General features: G+C 35.3%; 1 protein-coding gene across 1 annotated transcript in view; it reads left to right on the plus strand.

Moving 5' to 3' along the window:
- The window catches only part of Capza2 (capping actin protein of muscle Z-line subunit alpha 2), a 33,577-nt gene extending 14,141 nt beyond the window's left edge, over positions 1 to 19,436 (plus strand). The window contains exons 4-10 of the mRNA XM_051175724.1: positions 3,162 to 3,225; positions 5,631 to 5,837; positions 6,524 to 6,603; positions 11,881 to 11,959; positions 12,988 to 13,059; positions 17,800 to 17,862; positions 18,074 to 19,436. Of these exons, the coding sequence (XP_051031681.1) occupies positions 3,162 to 3,225; positions 5,631 to 5,837; positions 6,524 to 6,603; positions 11,881 to 11,959; positions 12,988 to 13,059; positions 17,800 to 17,862; positions 18,074 to 18,214 (706 nt within the window). The 3' untranslated portion in view covers positions 18,215 to 19,436. The remainder of the gene's footprint in view (positions 1 to 3,161; positions 3,226 to 5,630; positions 5,838 to 6,523; positions 6,604 to 11,880; positions 11,960 to 12,987; positions 13,060 to 17,799; positions 17,863 to 18,073) is intronic.
- Positions 19,437 to 19,689: the final 253 nt, after the last annotated feature.

Below are 19,689 nucleotides of genomic sequence, written 5' to 3' on the forward strand. Positions count from 1 at the left end.
TAGAAAAAAAATTCTAAACTCTTAACTGATTCAACTTATAACTTATAAACATACCTTTGAAGTATCTACATGAAGAGCAAATGTCTTAAGTTACATTTGCATTGCTGTGATAACATACCTGATCAAACAACTTATGGGAGGAAAGAGTTAGCTTAGCTCATGGTTTTGGAGAATTCCAGTAAATAGTGGTGAGAAAATCACAGTGGCAGAAGCACGTGGTCCAGGAAGCAAAGAGCAAGACCAGAACCAGGAGATGAATGGCTTTCAGAGCCATGTCCTGGTGATCTACTTCCCCAGCATAGTCCTCACTTCCTCAGACCTCCACAGCCTCCCCCAGTAGCCACACCAGCTGCGGAACATGAGACCTTTGTGGGCATTGGGTGCACAAATTCTGCCAGTCTGACCACATTGAGGCTATTCTTTCTTCCTTTCTTTTTTTTTTTTTTTTTTTTTTTTTTTGTACAATGACATTTTTAAAATTTAAATTTGAAACAAACTTGTTTTACGTGTCAGTCCCAGTTCCTGAACTCTCGCCCCCCCCCCCACCAAGCCCTATCCCATCCCCTTTCTGCTCCCCCAGGGAATCATCAAAATCTGTCAAGTTATTTGGGGTAGGGCCTAGGCCCACCCCTTTGTCTCTAGGCTAAGGGAGTATCCCTCCATGGGGAATGGGCTCCTGAAGTCTGTTCATGCACTAGGGATACATCCTGGTTCCACTGTCAGAGGTCCCATAGACTACCCAGGCCTCCTAACTGAGACCCACATTTAGGGGGTCTGGGTCATTCTTATGCTGGTTTCCCAGCTGTCAGTCTGGGGTCCATGAGCTCCCCCTTGTTCAGGTCAGCTGTCTCTATGGGTTTCCCCAGCCTGGTCTTGTCCCCTTTGCTCATCACTCCTCCCTCTCTGCAACTGGATTCCAAGAGTTGGGCTCAGTGTTTCGCTGTGAGTGTCTGCTTCTGCTTCCATCAGCTACTAGAAAAAAGCTCTAGGATGGCATATAAGGTAGTCATCAATCTCATTATTGGGGAAGGGCATTTAAGGTAGCCTCTTCACTATTGCTTAGATTGTTAGTTGGGGTCATCCTTGTAGATCTCTGGACATTTCCCTGGTGCCAGATTTCTCTTAAAACCTATAATGGCTCCCTCTATTATGGTATCTCTTTTCTTGCTCTCGTCTATTCTTTCCCTGACTCAATCTTGCTGCTCCATCACTCCCTCCTCTTCCTCCTAACTCCCTCTCCCCTCCCCCCCCCCCCATGCTCCCAATTTGCTTGGGCGATCTTGTCCCTTTCCCCTTCTCCAGGGGACCATGTATGTCTATTAGGGTCCTCCTTGCTTCCTAGCTTTTCTGGCAGTATGGATTGTAGGCTGGTAATCCTTTGTTTTATGTCTAAAAACTATATATGAGTGAGTACATACTGTATTTGTTTTTTTGTGACTGGGCTACTTAGGATGATTTCTTTTTATGTGTTAAGTAAGTGAAAAGCAAGTAGCTACTCTGACTTCCTTCTGTGTTTGCTACTATTGGTTTTTAAAAAGCTATGTTGGGAACTTCAAGAAGCAATGATGTAATTTTACTTTGGTGTCTTTGTATTTATTACGCTTGTAATAGATATAGTCTTACTATTTAAAAATACCATTCTGTTAAGTAGAGATAGTTTCCTAGATACACAATGGTATCAATTTAATAGAACAAGTTGGAGTTCTGTATATAATTTTTCATACCTTGAATCTTTCCTGCATTCATGTTACATAATTATCTTGTAAGTATATTATTCTCAACTTACAAGAGAGGCCTTCTTGAGTCCATTGCTTCACCATTTTGTAGCTAAGTTTCCACTGTGTGCTTTTATGATAGCCTTGAAGCTTTTCTAGTTCTGATTGCCTCAGTGCATGATTTGTCATGTGTACTACTGCCACATTAATCTTTAGAGGGGTATCTTGTCATTATGCTTTGCCTCTCAAACTAAGTATTCTATCTCCAAGACTTCCAGGCTTTGGTGAGATGGCTCAGTGAGTAATGGTGCTTTCTACCCATCTATGCAAGTGTGACGACCCAAGTTCAATCTCCTGAACCCATATATGGGTGGAAGGAGGGGACCAGCCCCATAAGAGTTGTCCTCTGACTTCTATGCAGGCAGAATGACAGACTTCCTTTTGCCAACACAAACAAGCATAATTATAATAAACAATTAAAACCTTCCAGTGCAACTCAGTAAATGCCAGTGAGCACCTGCTTGGTGCTCTCTGTGACATTGGCTCTCTTCTATCCTGGTCCCTCTAATTTTTTCCCGTTATTCCCCCTCCTTTCTCTATCCCTCTGTGTTGTATGTGTGCATGTGTATATATTTGAATGTAATTGCCCATGTGTGTATGTGTGGCCTGAGATTGACATGGGGTCTCTTTCTTTTTTGCTGTCTACCTTATGCTTTCAGACAGGGTGTTGCACTGAGCCTGAAGCTCACATTTTTGGTTAGGGTTGCTGCCCAGTGAACCTGTGGGATCATCCTGTTTCTGCCCTCCATCCAGCACTGGGATTACAGTATCTTTTACTTGCATCCTAGAGATCTGAATTCAAGTCCTCATGCATGTGCAGTAAGCACTTTCACCCACTGGCCCATCTCCCACTTTCTAGAAGACCAAGCCTACTTAATTTCTGAGTATCACATTCATGATATTATTCCAGGGTTTTTTTGTTTTTACTTTTGCCTTAACAATGTAATCCCTCAAAAATTATTGGTAATTCTTGAATATTACTTTCTACTTTTTGCTATGGTTAGGTATTCTCATTAGGTATTCTCTCTTGTAATCAACTGTGAGAACTTTGGCAATAGGAACTATTTAATTGTCATAGTACCTAGTCTTCTACTAATTTCATAAATAATTATTTATGTATATTATATATTGATAATCATTGCTTTCAGGTTCCTTAATAAGAGGCCACTCATATTTTACTGGTTATATTTTATTTTGCCAAGTTAAAAACTACACATCGTTACTTGGCTTTTCAAACAACCATGTCTATATTTTAGCTATACTTAACAAAAGGTAGGTAAGAGAATTACAGTTTTATTAAGCTTCACATGCACAGCATAGATTTACTGACAGGTCGTTATTAAGACTATTAGTATGATTGTAAATAATTGGACTTTTTCTTTTTAGTGCATTTGCACAGTATAACTTGGACCAGTTTACACCAGTAAAAATTGAAGGCTATGAAGATCAGGTACGTTTTACAAAACACCAAATCACACTGCTTTTTGTTTTATTTATAAAAATTTATCCTGGAAGTATGATATTACTCACTTTAACCATAAGCATTTACTGGCAAAATAATTGAAATGGTCATTTATCAGAAAGTCACTTTTAGCATTAACCAGATATGGTGGCTTACAGCTGTTCTAGCTTTCATGAGGCTGAAACAGTAGGATTGCCACATTAATTCAGGGACAGCTTGAGTTACATAATGAGTACCAAGATAGCCTTAGCTACATTGAATAATCTTGCTTTCAAAAACAAAGTAAGGTTCCTATAAAATAATTGCTTTGTATCTATAATACAAATCTTGAAGTCTTTGGTTGCTTCTGTTTGGCATTACTATGCAATAAAAGTTTTATAGTTTAAGGGAAGAACTGTAAGACTAGACAGATAATTTGCAACTAAAAGGAAAAACATACATAGCTCTGCATGTATGACAGTAGAGAGTTAGCTCAGTAGTTAAGAGGACTAGCCGCTCTTGTAGACGACCCAAGTTTGGTTCCCAGCAACCACTTCAGTTAGGTCACAACTGTCTGTAACTTCTGCTTCAGAGGTTCTGATGTCCTCTTCTCATCTTCATGAGCACCCTATACTCACATGAACAGACACATGAACATAATACACATATGTAAAGATATATATGCATACTTGTTAGTTCATTTCTCCAGAGATATTTTTTTTTTTTTGGGTGGTTACCATTGCAAGCAAGAGTACATTGATTGTCTTTGTATTCCTGGTAACATTGGCAATGGTTTTCTTTAGATAAATCCCTAGAAGAAAATTTGCTGTCTTTTTAAAATATTTAATGGTTTCTAAAGTCATTTAACAAGCTGGCATAATTTCAATACTTCAAACTAAAAAAGTTCTTTAAAAAAATGATGTATAATAATTTCACATGTGACTGTTGGTTTAAAAATTTTAAAGATAGTAACAAATAAGATGACTTAGTGGATAAAAGCACTTGCTGTGTAAGCCTGATGATCTGATTTTGACCCTGGGAACCCACAGTGGAATGAGTGATGTGACTCTTAAAAGCTGTCCTCTAAGCCACAGCTTTAATCCCAGCCCTCAGGAGGCAGAGGGCAATCAGATCTCTTTAGTTCAAGGCCAGCCTGGTCTACAAAGCAAGTTCAAGACAGCTACAGCTGTTTACACAGAGAAACGCTGTCTCTAAAAGAACAAAAACAAAGCAAAACTGTCTTCTGATATAATTGCTATGTGTCAATTGAAGTGTAAAAAGTTAGCTGGGTGGTGGTGCACACCCTTAATTGTAGCACTTGGAGAAGCAGAGACAAGAGACTCTCTTGAGTTCAAGCCATCCAGATCTACAGAGTGAGTTCCAGAGTTACACAGAGAAACCCTCTCTCTAACAACCACATAAATAGATAGATAATTAAAAAAAAAAAAAGTTTAAAAAGTATCTTGTAAATAAGAACAGTATTAAGGATTTACAATACTTCATCATTTTTAATGGTGCTTTGCCCTTCTCTAAAAAATAAAAAGCTTGCAAATAAAGAAATGACATACCAGAAATGGATTGGTGAATTAAATTATATTAACACCATTGGATATTATGCAACCATTAAAGAGAATGTTGAGAGATAGTTTGTAGACCTTAAGAGATTTCTGTAGATCTTTGTGTTGAGAAAAAGTCTAGGTCTGTGTGACTTAACAAGAGAACAAGATTGCCAAAGCCTTGTCATGGCAGAAAGGCAAAGCTTTATTCAGACTATGAATGCCAGGCTCTTCCAAAGAAAAGGGATGAGAAAGTCTTGTCCTGGGTCAGTAACTTACAGACCAGGACAGCTGCAAGAGAAAAAGGTTTTGTGGTTTGTTTTGTTTTTAAGTAAAACACAAAATAAAAGAGTTATTCATATATCTCTTGAATGCACATAAATTTATAAATTATATTTTGAAGTTTTAGAAGTACCAGTGGTGTTTAGTTTATAAGAAGCTGAAGCACATGTTGGGGAACAGGAAAGACCGGGTACCAAACAAAGCAGGTCTGAAGCGCTGCCTCACTGGGTTAAAACCAGCACATTGACAGGGTCTTTGTTTTTAGGAACTCGGGCCTGCTATCAGAAATAGTAAACTGTGGCTCATTGTGTGGGTAGGGGGGATAGATGGAGGGCTGGATAGTCAGTTTCCCACTTAGTATCCAAAGATTGTATTAGAAGAAACTCTAATGTACACTAATTGAGAATATTCCTGTTATCTTTGTGGCCTACTCTTTTAAAAGAACATATTTGCACAACATAATTAAAGCAGTTGTTTACAATATAATCGTACCATTTCAGAAAGGGGCTTATGCAATTATCTGTTACTGTGCATCCATGTTAATATTTTTTTCCTAAATTCCTTTGAAAATTTAAGGTGTTGATAACAGAACATGGAGACTTGGGAAATGGAAAGTTTTTGGATCCAAAAAACAGAATCTGTTTCAAATTTGATCATTTAAGAAAGGAAGCAACTGATCCAAGGCCATACGAAGCAGAAAATGCAATTGAATCATGGAGAACTTCAGTAGAAACTGCACTGCGAGCTTATGTAAAAGAACATTATCCCAATGGGGTCTGCACTGTGAGTCGTCTGTGGGCAGTTCTTCCCTTTTGTTTCTTACACATATGTCAGTTTGTATAATTCCCTGAAATTTATAGTAATGTAGAGAACAGCCATACCTTCCAAAGTCTTTTCTTCAAAGAATGTTCACCTTTCTAAAAGTATATCCCCAAATGGTTGATTAAAAAAAATGGTGACAGAATCTTTTGTCTTCTGTCCATGTTTCATCTCAGTTCAGCTTGAATTAGTTTAATTCAGTTACAGAGGTGTTAGAACAAATAAGATAATTTATTCAAGTATTTTATACTTTGATTTCCTATTGTTATTTGTTCACTGATTTAACCTTTTTACTTTTTTCAGAATGAAATATAGTAGGAAATCTGAATTTTTTTTCCCTTAGGATTGTTTGTGTCCAGATAGGCTCTTCAGCACCTGAATTTGGTCTTCTCCAAAGCCATTCTGATCTTTAGAAATGTAGATAAGATCCTGAAAAATCCCTTGCTCGGAATTCTTCAGAAATTTAATTAGGATAGTGTCTAGGCATCTGATAAAGCTTGGGAAGCCACATGGTCTTGGTTCTGTTTACCTATCCAACCTAAAATGGCTATACATCAGTTTATGCCCACTTTCTACAGTACCTTATAGATGCTTAAAGTTCCACATTCTGTAGCACTAAGTAAACTCACTGTTGTTTTCTTTGCCAATAGGTGTATGGCAAAAAAATAGATGGGCAACAAACCATTATTGCATGCATAGAAAGCCATCAGTTCCAAGCAAAAAACTTTTGGTAAGTTAAAATTTTGTGTACTTAATTTTGTTTGTTTGTTTTTGTTTTTTCAAGACAGGGTTTCTCTATATTGCTTTGGAACTTGTCCTGGAACTAGCTCTGTAGACCGGGCTGGTCTTGAACTGCCTCTTGTCTCCCTAGTGCTGGGACGAAACGCATGCACCACCAATGCCCGGCTTATGTACTTAATTTATTAACAGTCTTTGTATTCCATGTAACTCAGATTGTACCTTGTGTGTGATTAAGAGCAATATAAACTTAATGTAAAAAAACTGCTGTCCTTTGAGAGTTTGAAAGATAACTTTATAATGATCATCCCAGTCATGGGAATGCAGTAAATCTGATGATATTTATCAAAGTATAGGAGAGCAGAGTGATTTGGGAAAGGAACAGGGGCAGGGGCAACCTAAGCAAGCCTGTGTGCTTGCAAGCGGACCAGGTGGCAGGTCCATCTGCTCATGCTGAGAACAGGGTGTTCCTGTATGAGACTCAAGAGAGAACAGAAATGTTAAAAAGCTAAGAGCCATGAGTCTTCTTTAAACTTGAGAACTTTAGGTTAGATGTTTTTGTTTGTTTGTTTGTTTTTGTTTTTTTGGTGTTTTTTTTTTTTTGGTGGACATTGTTTTAATGGACAGTGTGAGAAGATACTGCAATCATGCTTTAAAACTGCATGCACAACAGTTGATTGTACAAAAGTCTGCCTTCTCCATATTTATTTGCCTTATTTAAATCAGGTTTTTGGAAAATTGTAGCATTTTATTCTGAAATTGTGTATTAAGGTTTGCTAAAGTCCAAACTGAGTGAAATCTTAGTTTTGGACTCCCTTTTGTTAATTCATTGTGAATATCAGAGAGTAAATATGATGAAAATGTTTACCTAGCCAAGTTGTTTGTAGATATTCTTGAGAGTAAAGTTACAAGTGTTAGTAACCCCAGTTAGGCCAGTTTGGGCCCTAACCCAATGCTGCTCCATTACTTACTCATGTCAGAAATAAATGCTGGGTTACATTAAGGTTAATTGAGACTATTTGGAAGAATGCAGATCCATCATCCATATCTAAACATACCTAATGACAGACTACAGCTTCCTATAGATTATGGCATACAGTGGTTCTTTATCTTATCTCCATAATCCTAAATTAGTAAATCTTTAGAAAGTTACTGTTTATGTTTTTGTGCCGGAAAATAAAAATAAAATCAACTGCTAAGTAAGTTATTAAATAAAAATTATTACTAAGCTTTATTTCTAAATCTTTTGGGGAATGGCATATTACTAGCTTTCAAAAGTAAAACTCCCTTGAGTTACTATAGAGTTTACTCTATAGTAAATGAATTAACTCTCTTGAGTTTTCTATTCCCATTATTTCATTTTATATACTGATTCCTTTTTTAAGTCACCACTGTGAGTACTGTATCTTTGAAGCTAAAAATTATTTTCACTTGGTAGAAAAGGTGAATTTTAGGCTGGGTTTGGTAATGGGCAACTGAAATCCCAGCACTCAGGAGGCCAAGGCACAAGGATTGCAGGATTCCAGGGTTCTAGGCTCATGGTGAGACTCTGTTGTAAAACAAAACCAAGAAGAGAAGCTAGTTTTCTCATACTTCACTTCAAATCACCACATTGTTTCCTCATGTCTGGCAGTATTAGGAGCTTCGTAAATATTAGTTAAAGGCACACATTTGCAATTATAAAATTAATAAAAAGGATATAGACTATTAGAGAAAACGCTAGGACATGATGGTGTTTACTCTGTTGAGAGTATAGTATAGTGTATAGTATAGTATAGTATAGTATAGTATAGTATAGAATAGTATAGTATAGTATAGAATAGTATAGTATAGTATAGAATAGTATAGTATAGTATAGAATAGTATAGTATAGTATAGAATAGTATAGTATAGTATAGTATAGTATAGAATAGTATAGTATAGTATAGTATAGAATAGTATAGTATAGTATAGAATAGTATAGTATAGTATAGTATAGAATAGTATAGTATAGTATAGTATAGTATAGTATAGAATAGTATAGTATAGTATAGAATAGTATAGTATAGTATAGAATAGTATAGTATAGTATAGAATAGTATAGTATAGAATAGTATAGTATAGTATAGTATAGAATAGTATAGTATAGTATAGTATAGTATAGTATAGTATAGAATAGTATAGTATAGTATAGAATAGTATAGTATAGTATAGAATAGTATAGTATAGTATAGTATAGTATAGTATAGTATAGAATAGTATAGTATAGAATAGTATAGTATAGTATAGTATAGAATAGTATAGTATAGAATAGTATAGTATAGTATAGAATAGTATAGTATAGTATAGAATAGTATAGTATAGTATAGAATAGTATAGTATAGTATAGAATAGTATAGTATAGTATAGAATAGTATAGTATAGTATAGAATAGTATAGTATAGAATAGTATAGTATAGTATAGAATAGTATAGTATAGTATAGAATAGTATAGTATAGTATAGAATAGTATAGTATAGTATAGTATAGTATAGTATAGTATAGTATAGAATAGAATAGTATAGTATAGAATAGTATAGTATAGTATAGTATAGTATAGAATAGAATAGTATAGTATAGTATAGTATAGAATAGTATAGTATAGTATAGTATAGAATAGTATAGTATAGTATAGAATAGTATAGTATAGTATAGAATAGTATAGTATAGTATAGAATAGTATAGTATAGTATAGTATAGAATAGTATAGAATAGTATAGTATAGTATAGTATAGAATAGTATAGTATAGTATAGAATAGTATAGTATAGTATAGTATAGAATAGTATAGAATAGTATAGTATAGTATAGAATAGTATAGTATAGAATAGTATAGTATAGTATAGAATAGTATAGTATAGTATAGTATAGTATAGAATAGAATAGAATAGTATAGTATAGAATAGTATAGTATAGTATAGTATAGTATAGTATAGTATAGTATAGAATAGTATAGTATAGTATAGTATAGAATAGTATAGTATAGTATAGAATAGAATAGTATAGTATAGAATAGTATAGTATAGTATAGAATAGTATAGTATAGTATAGTATAGTATAGTATAGAATAGTATAGAATAGTATAGTATAGTATAGTATAGAATAGTATAGTATAGTATAGAATAGTATAGTATAGTATAGTATAGAATAGTATAGAATAGTATAGTATAGAATAGAATAGTATAGTATAGAATAGTATAGTATAGTATAGAATAGTATAGTATAGTATAGTATAGTATAGTATAGTATAGTATAGAATAGTATAGTATAGAATAGTATAGTATAGTATAGAATAGTATAGTATAGTATAGTATAGTATAGTATAGTATAGAATAGTATAGTATAGTATAGTATAGAATAGTATAGTATAGTATAGAATAGAATGGTATGGTATGGTATGGTATGGTATAGTATAGTATAGTATAGTATAGTATAGAATAGTATAGTATAGAATAGTATAGTATAGTATAGTATAGTATAGAATAGTATAGTATAGTATAGTAAAGCCAAGCCTTTTTGAAGAACCCTTTGAGTCATTCTCAATTGTGGTACCTTTACATAGTTGGGGTTTTTTTTCCTTTGCATGGTCAGTGGCAGTATATGTATATTCTTAGAGTAATTCATGTATTTAGGTTTCAGTATTTTTTTGGTGTAATGCCTTAATAAAAGAAATAACTTATTTTGGAAATGTGAAACAAAATGATAAGATTTAGATTGTGTGTCAGCCACGCTTCTGTGAATGTGCTAGGATAAGCTAGTCAAACACATGTTACTACATTAGCTTTTATTTTCTTAACAGTTTTCAGATGATGTGTGTTGGCTGTAGATATGAGGATTTTGACATTATATAGACAAAATAGGGTAGGAAACCTGGAAGTAATTTTTTGTTTGGTTTTATTTTGGGTTTTTTTGTTTTGTTTTGTTGTTGGTTTTTTTTTTTTTTTTTTTTTTTTTTTTTTTTTTTGAGGTAGGGTCTCTGTGTAGCTCTGGCTGTCCTGGAACTCACCCTGTAGATCAGGCTGGTGGTGAACTCAGAGATCTGCCTACCTCTGCCTCCCAAATGCTGAGATTAAAGCTGTGTGCCACCATTGCTCATCTTGGAAGTAATTTTATAGTGAATGATACTAAAGATCCATTAATAGAAACTTTAACTCAGAAAAACATAATGCATGTCATTAGTGTACAGAGAAAAAGTGGCTAAAATATTTCTGTGCAGAGTGTCAGAAAAATAGAATCAAAGCTGTACACCAGTTGTGTATTATTTTCTGCTGTGAATATGTGAATTTGTATACCTGTGCCAAAAACCTTTTTGAAAGTGGTGCCTTTTGTGTGAAATCTTAAACCTAATGTTGGAAAAGGCAACCTTACCTATCTTTTCCAGACGGCAAAACCTAACTGATTATTTGTTGGTTACTTTTTCTCATTTGGTAAATGTCATACAGTTCCATTTGTGTTTGGGGATGAGCCGTGATAACTTCAAAAGTTCAGTTATTTTCTTAAATCTCTTGTGGAACTGGAGAGATAGTTCAGTTGGTAACTCATGAGGAGTTTGATTTCCACTGTAGGGGTGATCAATGGTACACTCTCAGAGCTGGGCGAAGGAAACTGGTAGACCTCTGGGGTTGTTTGGTAATCCAGCTGAGCATACTTGGTGAGCTCTGAGCCAGTGGGAGATAGTATCTCAAAAAACAAGGTGGATGCCTCCTTAGGTGCAACATCCAAAGTTGACCTCTTGTCCCTACATGCACCTGAATGCATGGGTGCCCTCCCTATCCAGACATAATAGAAAGTAATTTAAACCTCTCTTAAGGGTGTTTTAGGGCCAGGTGATGACTCAGCAGGTAAAGACATTTGCTTTCCAAGCCCGGTGCCTTAAATGTGTTTCCTAGAGCATACAATTCTTACAAGTTGTCCTCTGACCTCCACGTGCATGAGGTACATGGATACATACACATATGCAGAGGATAAATCATATATACACAAATGTTAAGACAATTATGTTAGTTTTAAATTGTGTTTAAGCTTTAGTTTGAGAATTCTAAATTATTATGTATGTCTTTTCTTGGGTAAAGATTTAATGTGTCTTAAAACTAAACTTTGAATCTCTTGAATATTTCAGTGGCTATAAAATCCATGCCCAGTGTCTTTCTCCTATCCTCTTTCGCGCTGTAGCATTAAATTTAAGCCTGAAATTATATTGATTCAAATTATTTTCCCTACCCTTATTTACAGCTGCTGTTTTTATTTTTAAGGAATGGTCGTTGGAGGTCAGAGTGGAAGTTTACAGTCACTCCTTCCACCACACAGGTGGTTGGCATCTTGAAAATTCAGGTATGAAATGGATTATTTAAGGATCTCTAGAAGGTTTTGAACTAAGACATAATTAAGCAGCTCATACTTTCATGGTACACCATAACCTTTCTAGATCTTCTTTTAGGACAGTGGGAAAAACAAGTAGTGCTCTTTTTAAGTCTTTTAAATAACCTGTCACTTAATTCCCTAGTCATTAAAAGTCTTCAAGAGTAGCTGACAGTTTCTAAAACAGAGCTAAAATTAGATGCTGCCATTTGGTCTCCTCTTCATACAGTTTATTTAACAGAGCATTTGAGTTGAGTGTGTTCTGTGATCTGAAATGAATGGAGTTAGGTGAAGCATAATTATATATATATATATATATATATATATATATATATATATATATATCTTACTACATTACATATGACTTTTAAATACCTCCTTGTTTGAAATGTACTAGAACCGAACTCTGGTTATTAATGTAAATTCCAATATATAGGTAGTGCATTTGATGTAATATGGTGCTTGTTTGAATATTAGTATTACTATAAAAATTAAAGGAATGTACTGGCTGATCTTTGTTTGGGTTCACACATCAAAGTATCACTCATTGTGAAAATTAACTGTATGCTTAAAGCTGTAAAGGAATAAAAATGAACCAGTGCTAAAGCTATGTCATCTGGCTTTGGCATACTTTCTAGTCTTAACATTCTGTTTCCTTTATATGTTTTTGTACCTGTTCCTTTATTTAAAGACCCAAGAATAAAAGTTTAGAGCATGAAGTTTGAAATCAGATTTCATGAGTTTTAGACTTTTAAGGTTTGGGCACCACCAATAGAATAGCTATGAAGTAAAACATCTAACAGTGACAATTGCTGTATGTGTGAATAATAACAGGAATATTTAGTCTCTTTTAGATTTAAGGCTGGTGGAGTTTTGGGGTCTAGAGCCCACCAGGAAAGTCTTGAGTTTGAGCTGAAACTGGTAGTCATGTCTGTTGATTTAAGTGGTAGTGCCCTAGAAACCATATTTTTGTAATGTGCTTGCTCTATTTTCTTTAACAGGTTCATTATTATGAAGATGGTAATGTTCAGCTAGTGAGTCATAAAGATATACAAGATTCCCTCACAGTGTCTGTAAGTATCAGTTCCAAAATGACCATAAAATAACCTAAAGTTTCTGTAGAGCAGCAACTTTACAATTGACTTTGAGTGCTATTTCTCCTTCAGATTAAACAGTTTTCAAGTAGATTAAAGTTTAAAGTTGGTAAGGAGCTGCAGTTTTGTGTGTTCTGGGCAGCTTTGAGGGGTAATTCTCATATTGCATTCATGTAAAGTTTGAGATTGTTGTGCAACAGGTGCTACTGTCTACTTTCTGACATGATAGATTTGTCTGTTACAGACATTACATACAAGTGTAATCTTTCAATAATATTTTTTGTTAGTGGCTTTTCAACTTTTAGCAGTTCTGGGCCTTGTATTCTGTTATGGTTTAAATCCCTTTTGTTGCCGAATAATAATATCCCAGTGTATGGGTATACACCTTCATTTACCTACCCAGTCAGTGTAGTCATTGCTGTTTTCTAGCTTGTTTTGGATATCTATGTACTATTTTTTTGTGTTGACCTTTTTAAAATCTTTTGTTGTACATAGAAATGGAATTCTTAATTCATGTGGTATGTTTAGTATTTTGAGTTACTGCCATATTGTTTCTCAGAGAGACTTCCATATTAGTTGCACTAGCAGTAGAGGAGGGCTCCATATTTTCTACTTCCTTGCCAAAACTTGGCTTTTTGATTACAGCACTTTGTCCTCAGTTTATCTGCTCCTGTGATAAAACACCATGATGGAAAGCAACCTGAGAGGAGTTTCTTTCATTTTATACTTTACAGCCCATCTGTCTGAGTTACTTTTCTGTGACTGATAAAACACCATGACTGAGGGCAACTTAGGGATGGGGCTTACAATTAGAGAGGAGTAGGACTCGGTCACCAGGCAGCGATGGCACTGGGACAGAAGCTGGCTGAGAGCTCACTTTCTGATGGACATACAGGAAGCAAAAAGCACACTGCAGTGTCACCTGTCCTTTGAAATCTCATTGCCCACTTCCAGTGGTACACTTCTACCAAGGACACCTCCTAATTGTCCCCACATAGCCACTAACCAGTGACCAAGTATTCAGCTAGGAGCCTTTGAGGACCATTCTCATTCAAAACACCACACCATCACCTTGAGAAGCCAGGGCAGGAATTCAAAACTCTAAACAGAACTGAAGCATAGACCTGGAGAAATGCCATTTGAGACTAGTGGTTGTTCAAAAATAGATTGAACAATCCACCCTTTTATTACATTATTTCTATACTTTTCCCTTTAGAAAGAGATCCCTGAATCTAATCTCCTTTATTTAGTTTTTTTTTTTTTTCTGACTATTACTAATAACAACTTGGAACCTACTCCCCTAAATAATGACAATCATCCATAACCTACCACCCACCCACCCCACCTCTTTTGAAGGCGTCATGTTCTGTAGACTGCTTCCTGTTGTCTAGGGTTGATGACATCTTTAGGGGATCCTGAGAAAATTGGAATAATGTTCAAGTCTGTATTATTTGTTGTCAGGTCTCTTTGTGATGGAAAAGTGCAGGGCTTATATGACATCCTGGCCAGAGTAGTCTGTGAGCCTGGGAAGATGTTCTGGATGCAGAATTTTGAGGAAACTGCAAGAGAGACATTCTGAGAGGCTGGATCTCTTGGGCAACTTGTCTTTATTGGTGTTTGGTCCTTTTTTTCCCCCTTTTTGAATATAAATTTTTGAAGGTAACATAAATATCTGTATTAACACAAGTATAGAATGTGCAGGGAACACAAGTTAGTTAGTTATTGTTTTTTGTTTTTTTAATTTTGATTGAACAGGTAAAAGGCGTCTGTCAATTTACAAGTCTGTTTGAACTGTATAACCAAACCTCTATCTGTGCCATATGAAAGGATGGCATGTAATAATAAGTCATGAGGTTTATCATGTCTTACCCAGTCTCAGAGCGGTTCCCATGTTGAGGGATCAGTTTGTCTAGCACCTGTCTTGTAGTCTTTCTTGGCATTTTTCCTTATGTCTGCAACCAAGATCCTCAAAAAGGTCTTCTCCAATCAAATTTGATCTTTATTTTGAAGAGAACCATAACTTTGCTGTGGAAACAAAGGCACAATCCCTCCCCCCAACACACATTGTCTGACTTCCATTTTGAATTCAAGACATCTCTAAAGAATAGGCTGGTTTAATTCAGCAGTCCCCTCCATAATCCAGTGTCTCTCAGCAACTGCTGTTGTCCATTAGCATTCAAAACATTCAAATTAACAAAGCATCACCTTAGATCCAAGCTCCCTGTGTTATATTTCCCATCCTTATAGAATCTGTTTAGAGATTTTTTTTTTTTTTTCTGAGTCTGCTTTACTGTGTATCTGTAACCTTTCTTGTCTGCATGTGCAAAATCTTAAAAACTGCTGGGAAACGCATCTCTGTACTGTGGCCTTTGTGAGAGACTGCAGGACTAGGAAGCTGTGTTTGGCTACTTTTTTGTGTGTTTAGAACCTTTTAAGATTTCTCCGGTTTCATTTGGAAATGCATGCCCCATGTTGGGCACCATTTGTAACAAGTCTTTCTCTTTCCTGCCAGTCATCTCCCAAATAAGACAGAGACTTAATTAATTATGAACGCTTGTCCTTAGCTTAGGCCTGTTCCACTAGCTCTTATAACTTCAATTAACCCATTTATCTGTGTTTTGTCTTGTGGCTTTTTTACCTTTCATTCATTCTGTATATCCAACTCCATATCTCAGTGGCATCGCCTTATTCCTTGACTATTTCCTCCTACTTCTCTCTGCCAGAAATTCTGCCTATACCTCCTGCCTAGCTATTGACCATTCAGCTTTTTATTACACCAACCACAGCAGTATTATTTTTACACAGTGTGCAAATATCTCACAACAGCCCCTATGGCTGATTTCTTAATTGCTTATTTCTGCTTTTGCTATTGAGTTATAAACTTTATATATATTCTAGATGCATGTCTGAGATCAGGTGATTTGTAAATGTTTTTATGTTTCTGTGTTTTGTCTTTTCAACTGTCTTATAGAGTCGTTTGCAATACAAAATTTTAGTCTTACTATATTTATTTATTTTTCTCCTATCATTTATGCTTCTTGTCCTAGTAATAGAAACCACTGCCTAAACCAAGGTCTTGAAGATACTACAGTTATACAAGTGCATGTGTGCAAATAAATATATTCACATATTACTGTATTATTAGAGAATTTGACAGTAATACTTTTTTTTTAAAAGGTATCTACTAAAACTTCATTGCTGTTGATACTTGATTACTATTTAGATTTTTGTGTGGGCTCTGGTTAGTTCCTCAGTCTTTTTTTTATCTCATTTGCAAGAATTCGGATGAGACACAGGGTAGTATTCTCCACAGAGTAAAGTGGAGGGTTCTCTAGGGAGAGACTGAAATGGATCATACCCTGGAGAGGTAAGGTGGGACAGTGATGATAGACAGTTGTGCTGACTTGGATTTTTGGAATTTCTAAAGCTTTTCTTGAAGGTTATTTTCCTGTTGGGTAACTGGCAGGCCCATTTGGATTGATACTTACTAGAGGGAATAGTGGTATATGCTTCGTTTTTGTTTGTTTTTAACAGAGAACTAATTAATAATCTTAAAATATTCAGAGAGTTAATCTGCTCATGACTTGGTGGTAGTTTGTGCCTCTGGTGTTAAAGAATCTTAACACCCAGCTCACCCTTTTTTTTTAAATCAGTAATAGAACCCTCCAGATTGAATTGCTGGTTTTATAAGCTGTTGGTTATGATAGAGCATGTCTACTCACTGTCCTTCAAGAGTACTTTACATCACTGTTAGAGAAACAAGCACAGCCATATATTGGCATGTTAAAATTTGTCTTGAAAATATTTAGAGTAAATGCACTTCAGATTTAAAATAGGCCGTTCTTGATTTTTAGGATTTTAAAAGTCATGGTAATTAATTAGGTGAACATCCTTATCTAACATGTTATAATGGGGTTTTCTTCTGTATATTATTAAAACATCACTTAATAAATTAAATACTGAGACTAGGCTTGTTTTGTGAATTTTAAAAAATATTTTTGTCTGGTTCTCCTTGAACATAGAATTTAATCAACTTTATAATTTTCTTCTTTTTTTTTTTTTTAAGTGTGTATGTGCATGCATGTGTGTGTCTGCCTACCTGCCTGTATCTGCATGAAGATATAGGTGGGTGTGGACACCAGAAGAGGGTGAGCTGAAATTAAGGATGTTTGTAGGACAGCCAACTTATGACTTAGTTCCTGTGATCAGAATTCTGGTCCTTCTGATGTGTAACAAGTTCTTTTTTATTTTTATTTTCATTTTCGAGACAGGGTCTCACTATGTAGCTCTGGAAGTCCTAGAACTCACTATGTAGACCATACTGCCTGCCCTTGAATTTAAAGAGATCCGTTTACCTCCACCTCTGCCTCCCAAGTCCTGGGGTTAAAGGCATGCATACACACACACACACACACACACACAACGCACGCACGCACACACACACACACACACACACACACACACACACACACACACCTATGCCTGGCTACAATAAGAGGGTTAAGCTCTGAGTCATCTCTCCAGCCACACTGTTGTCTTCTTGCTTGTTCTAATCTTCATCTGCACTATTTATTAACTTAAACATGACTTTAAAAATAGTGGATTAGTGGTGATATGCTTGCATCCACAAATTCCTGTGTTCAGTCCCAGCTTCAGAGGGAAAAAGGTTAATTAAAAACTACAGTGGTTCTGTTTTCATTACTTTTACTTTTGTTTCAGAATGAGGTGCAAACAGCAAAAGAATTCATAAAGATTGTAGAAGCTGCAGAAAATGAATACCAGGTATGATTATCTAAGGTATCTTTGTTCACTGAGGGCTGGTTCTGAAATTCGGTAGCTACTTTAAACAGCTTTTAAGTCCATGTTGGGGTTTTTAATTCACTGTTAAGCAGTGAAAAGGCTGCTTAAGATTATTCTGAAAAACACCTTGTAGGATGTAAGTAGACGTGTCTTTGGTTTGCTTTAAAAGTCTAACAGCTGTTTTATTTTGTAGACTGCCATCAGTGAGAATTATCAGACAATGTCGGACACTACCTTCAAAGCCTTACGTCGACAATTGCCAGTTACACGTACTAAGATCGACTGGAACAAGATCCTCAGCTACAAGATTGGCAAAGAGATGCAGAATGCATAAATGAAAATTGCATGACCAGATTGTTTTAGTGTCTTTGCGTTAAAAAAACAAACAAACAATTATTGCGAAAGTATTCTGAACTGTCAGGCTGCCCGTCAGATGGGCTGTTGCCACTTAAATCACTGTAATTGACTAGTTTGGTTAGAGCACAGAGCTTAGCTAATCCGCCATTGTTTTTATTGCTTTTGTTCAGAGAGTTGGAAATGAGTTTAGTGTGAGTCTTTTACTCTGTTCCTCCTTCCTCATAGTGGAGAGGTTATTCCTCTGGGTTATGTTTAAAGGGTTTTGAAATATTTTCAAAAGTATTTTATTTCCCGGGACCCTGAAATTGTCTTGCTTATGAAAGGGGCAACTTTTGATGTTAGCCCAGTTTCTTTTAGTGGGGTCAGTAACAGACACTCTAGTTAAGGTGGTTGATGGACTTAGCCATATATGCTGCTAAAGAAATTGTCTACCTTTTCCTTTCACCTCTTCCACTTATGTAAGATTGAGATTAGAGGGAAAGCATTTTCTGTATCAGTTATGTTGAAACCTTCAAGGTAAGGTTATTTAGCTAGCTAGCTTAGTGTCTAACTGAACTTTTTAAAACAAGGCCAAGGTCTGTTGCTGTTCTGAGATTCTGAAATTAAATGAGAATACTTATTTCAGAAATGCATTTAATGCTTTTTTCTTGTGACAGTTATGCAAATTAGCTTGAATTCCATATGTCCCTGAGTTATTTTTATCACAAAGCCACAAGTGTATTATAAGGCAGATTGTAATATATCTATAATCCTGAACTCATGACCATGTCTCAGTTGATTCTCCCTCCTTTTGGATTGAAAACTGAATTTCATTGTGACATTAAAATGGCAAAATTTGGTATTTATTTGAGTAAAAAAAAAAAAAAGTCACTTACCAGTGAATCATACACTATTTTAAAATACTTTCTTTGTATATTGTCCTTCTTAACATGTTGTAAATTAGAAAATTTGGGAGTCCACATGGTATACAACTGCATCTTTTGTTCTCCATCTCCCTATGCATCATAAGCATGTTTGTAATACTTTTAAAATATATTTACTGACGCCACAGGAATTCAAGGCTCGGTGAGTGTTAGTATTTACTGTAAGGAGTTGGTGGGTTTGTGGTTTCATTCAGTAGTTTTTGCTGCTTATACTCGAGTGGAATCCATTCCTCTACTCCTGCAGACATCTGGGCCTGGAGTTTTTTTTTTTTTTTTTTTTTTTTTTTAATACCACTTTTACTATGTATAATAAAATATTTCATTAGCTTGAATTGTATAGATTTTTAAAAATTCAATGAGAGCATGTTGTTTACTTTCTTTTTAAAAATCACTGTTGGGCTTTGTATATGACATTGTGACAGTTTTGGCTAATTTTTCTCTTTAGTTTTTAAGTTGGGGCATCAGGATTTCTAAGGAAAATGAACTGGTAACATTAATTCTCTGTGGTTCTTAAGTTTGCCAAGTTGTA

Source organism: Phodopus roborovskii, unplaced genomic scaffold (assembly GCF_943737965.1).
Source record: "Phodopus roborovskii unplaced genomic scaffold, PHOROB, whole genome shotgun sequence".
Classification (NCBI taxonomy): domain Eukaryota; kingdom Metazoa; phylum Chordata; class Mammalia; order Rodentia; family Cricetidae; genus Phodopus; species Phodopus roborovskii.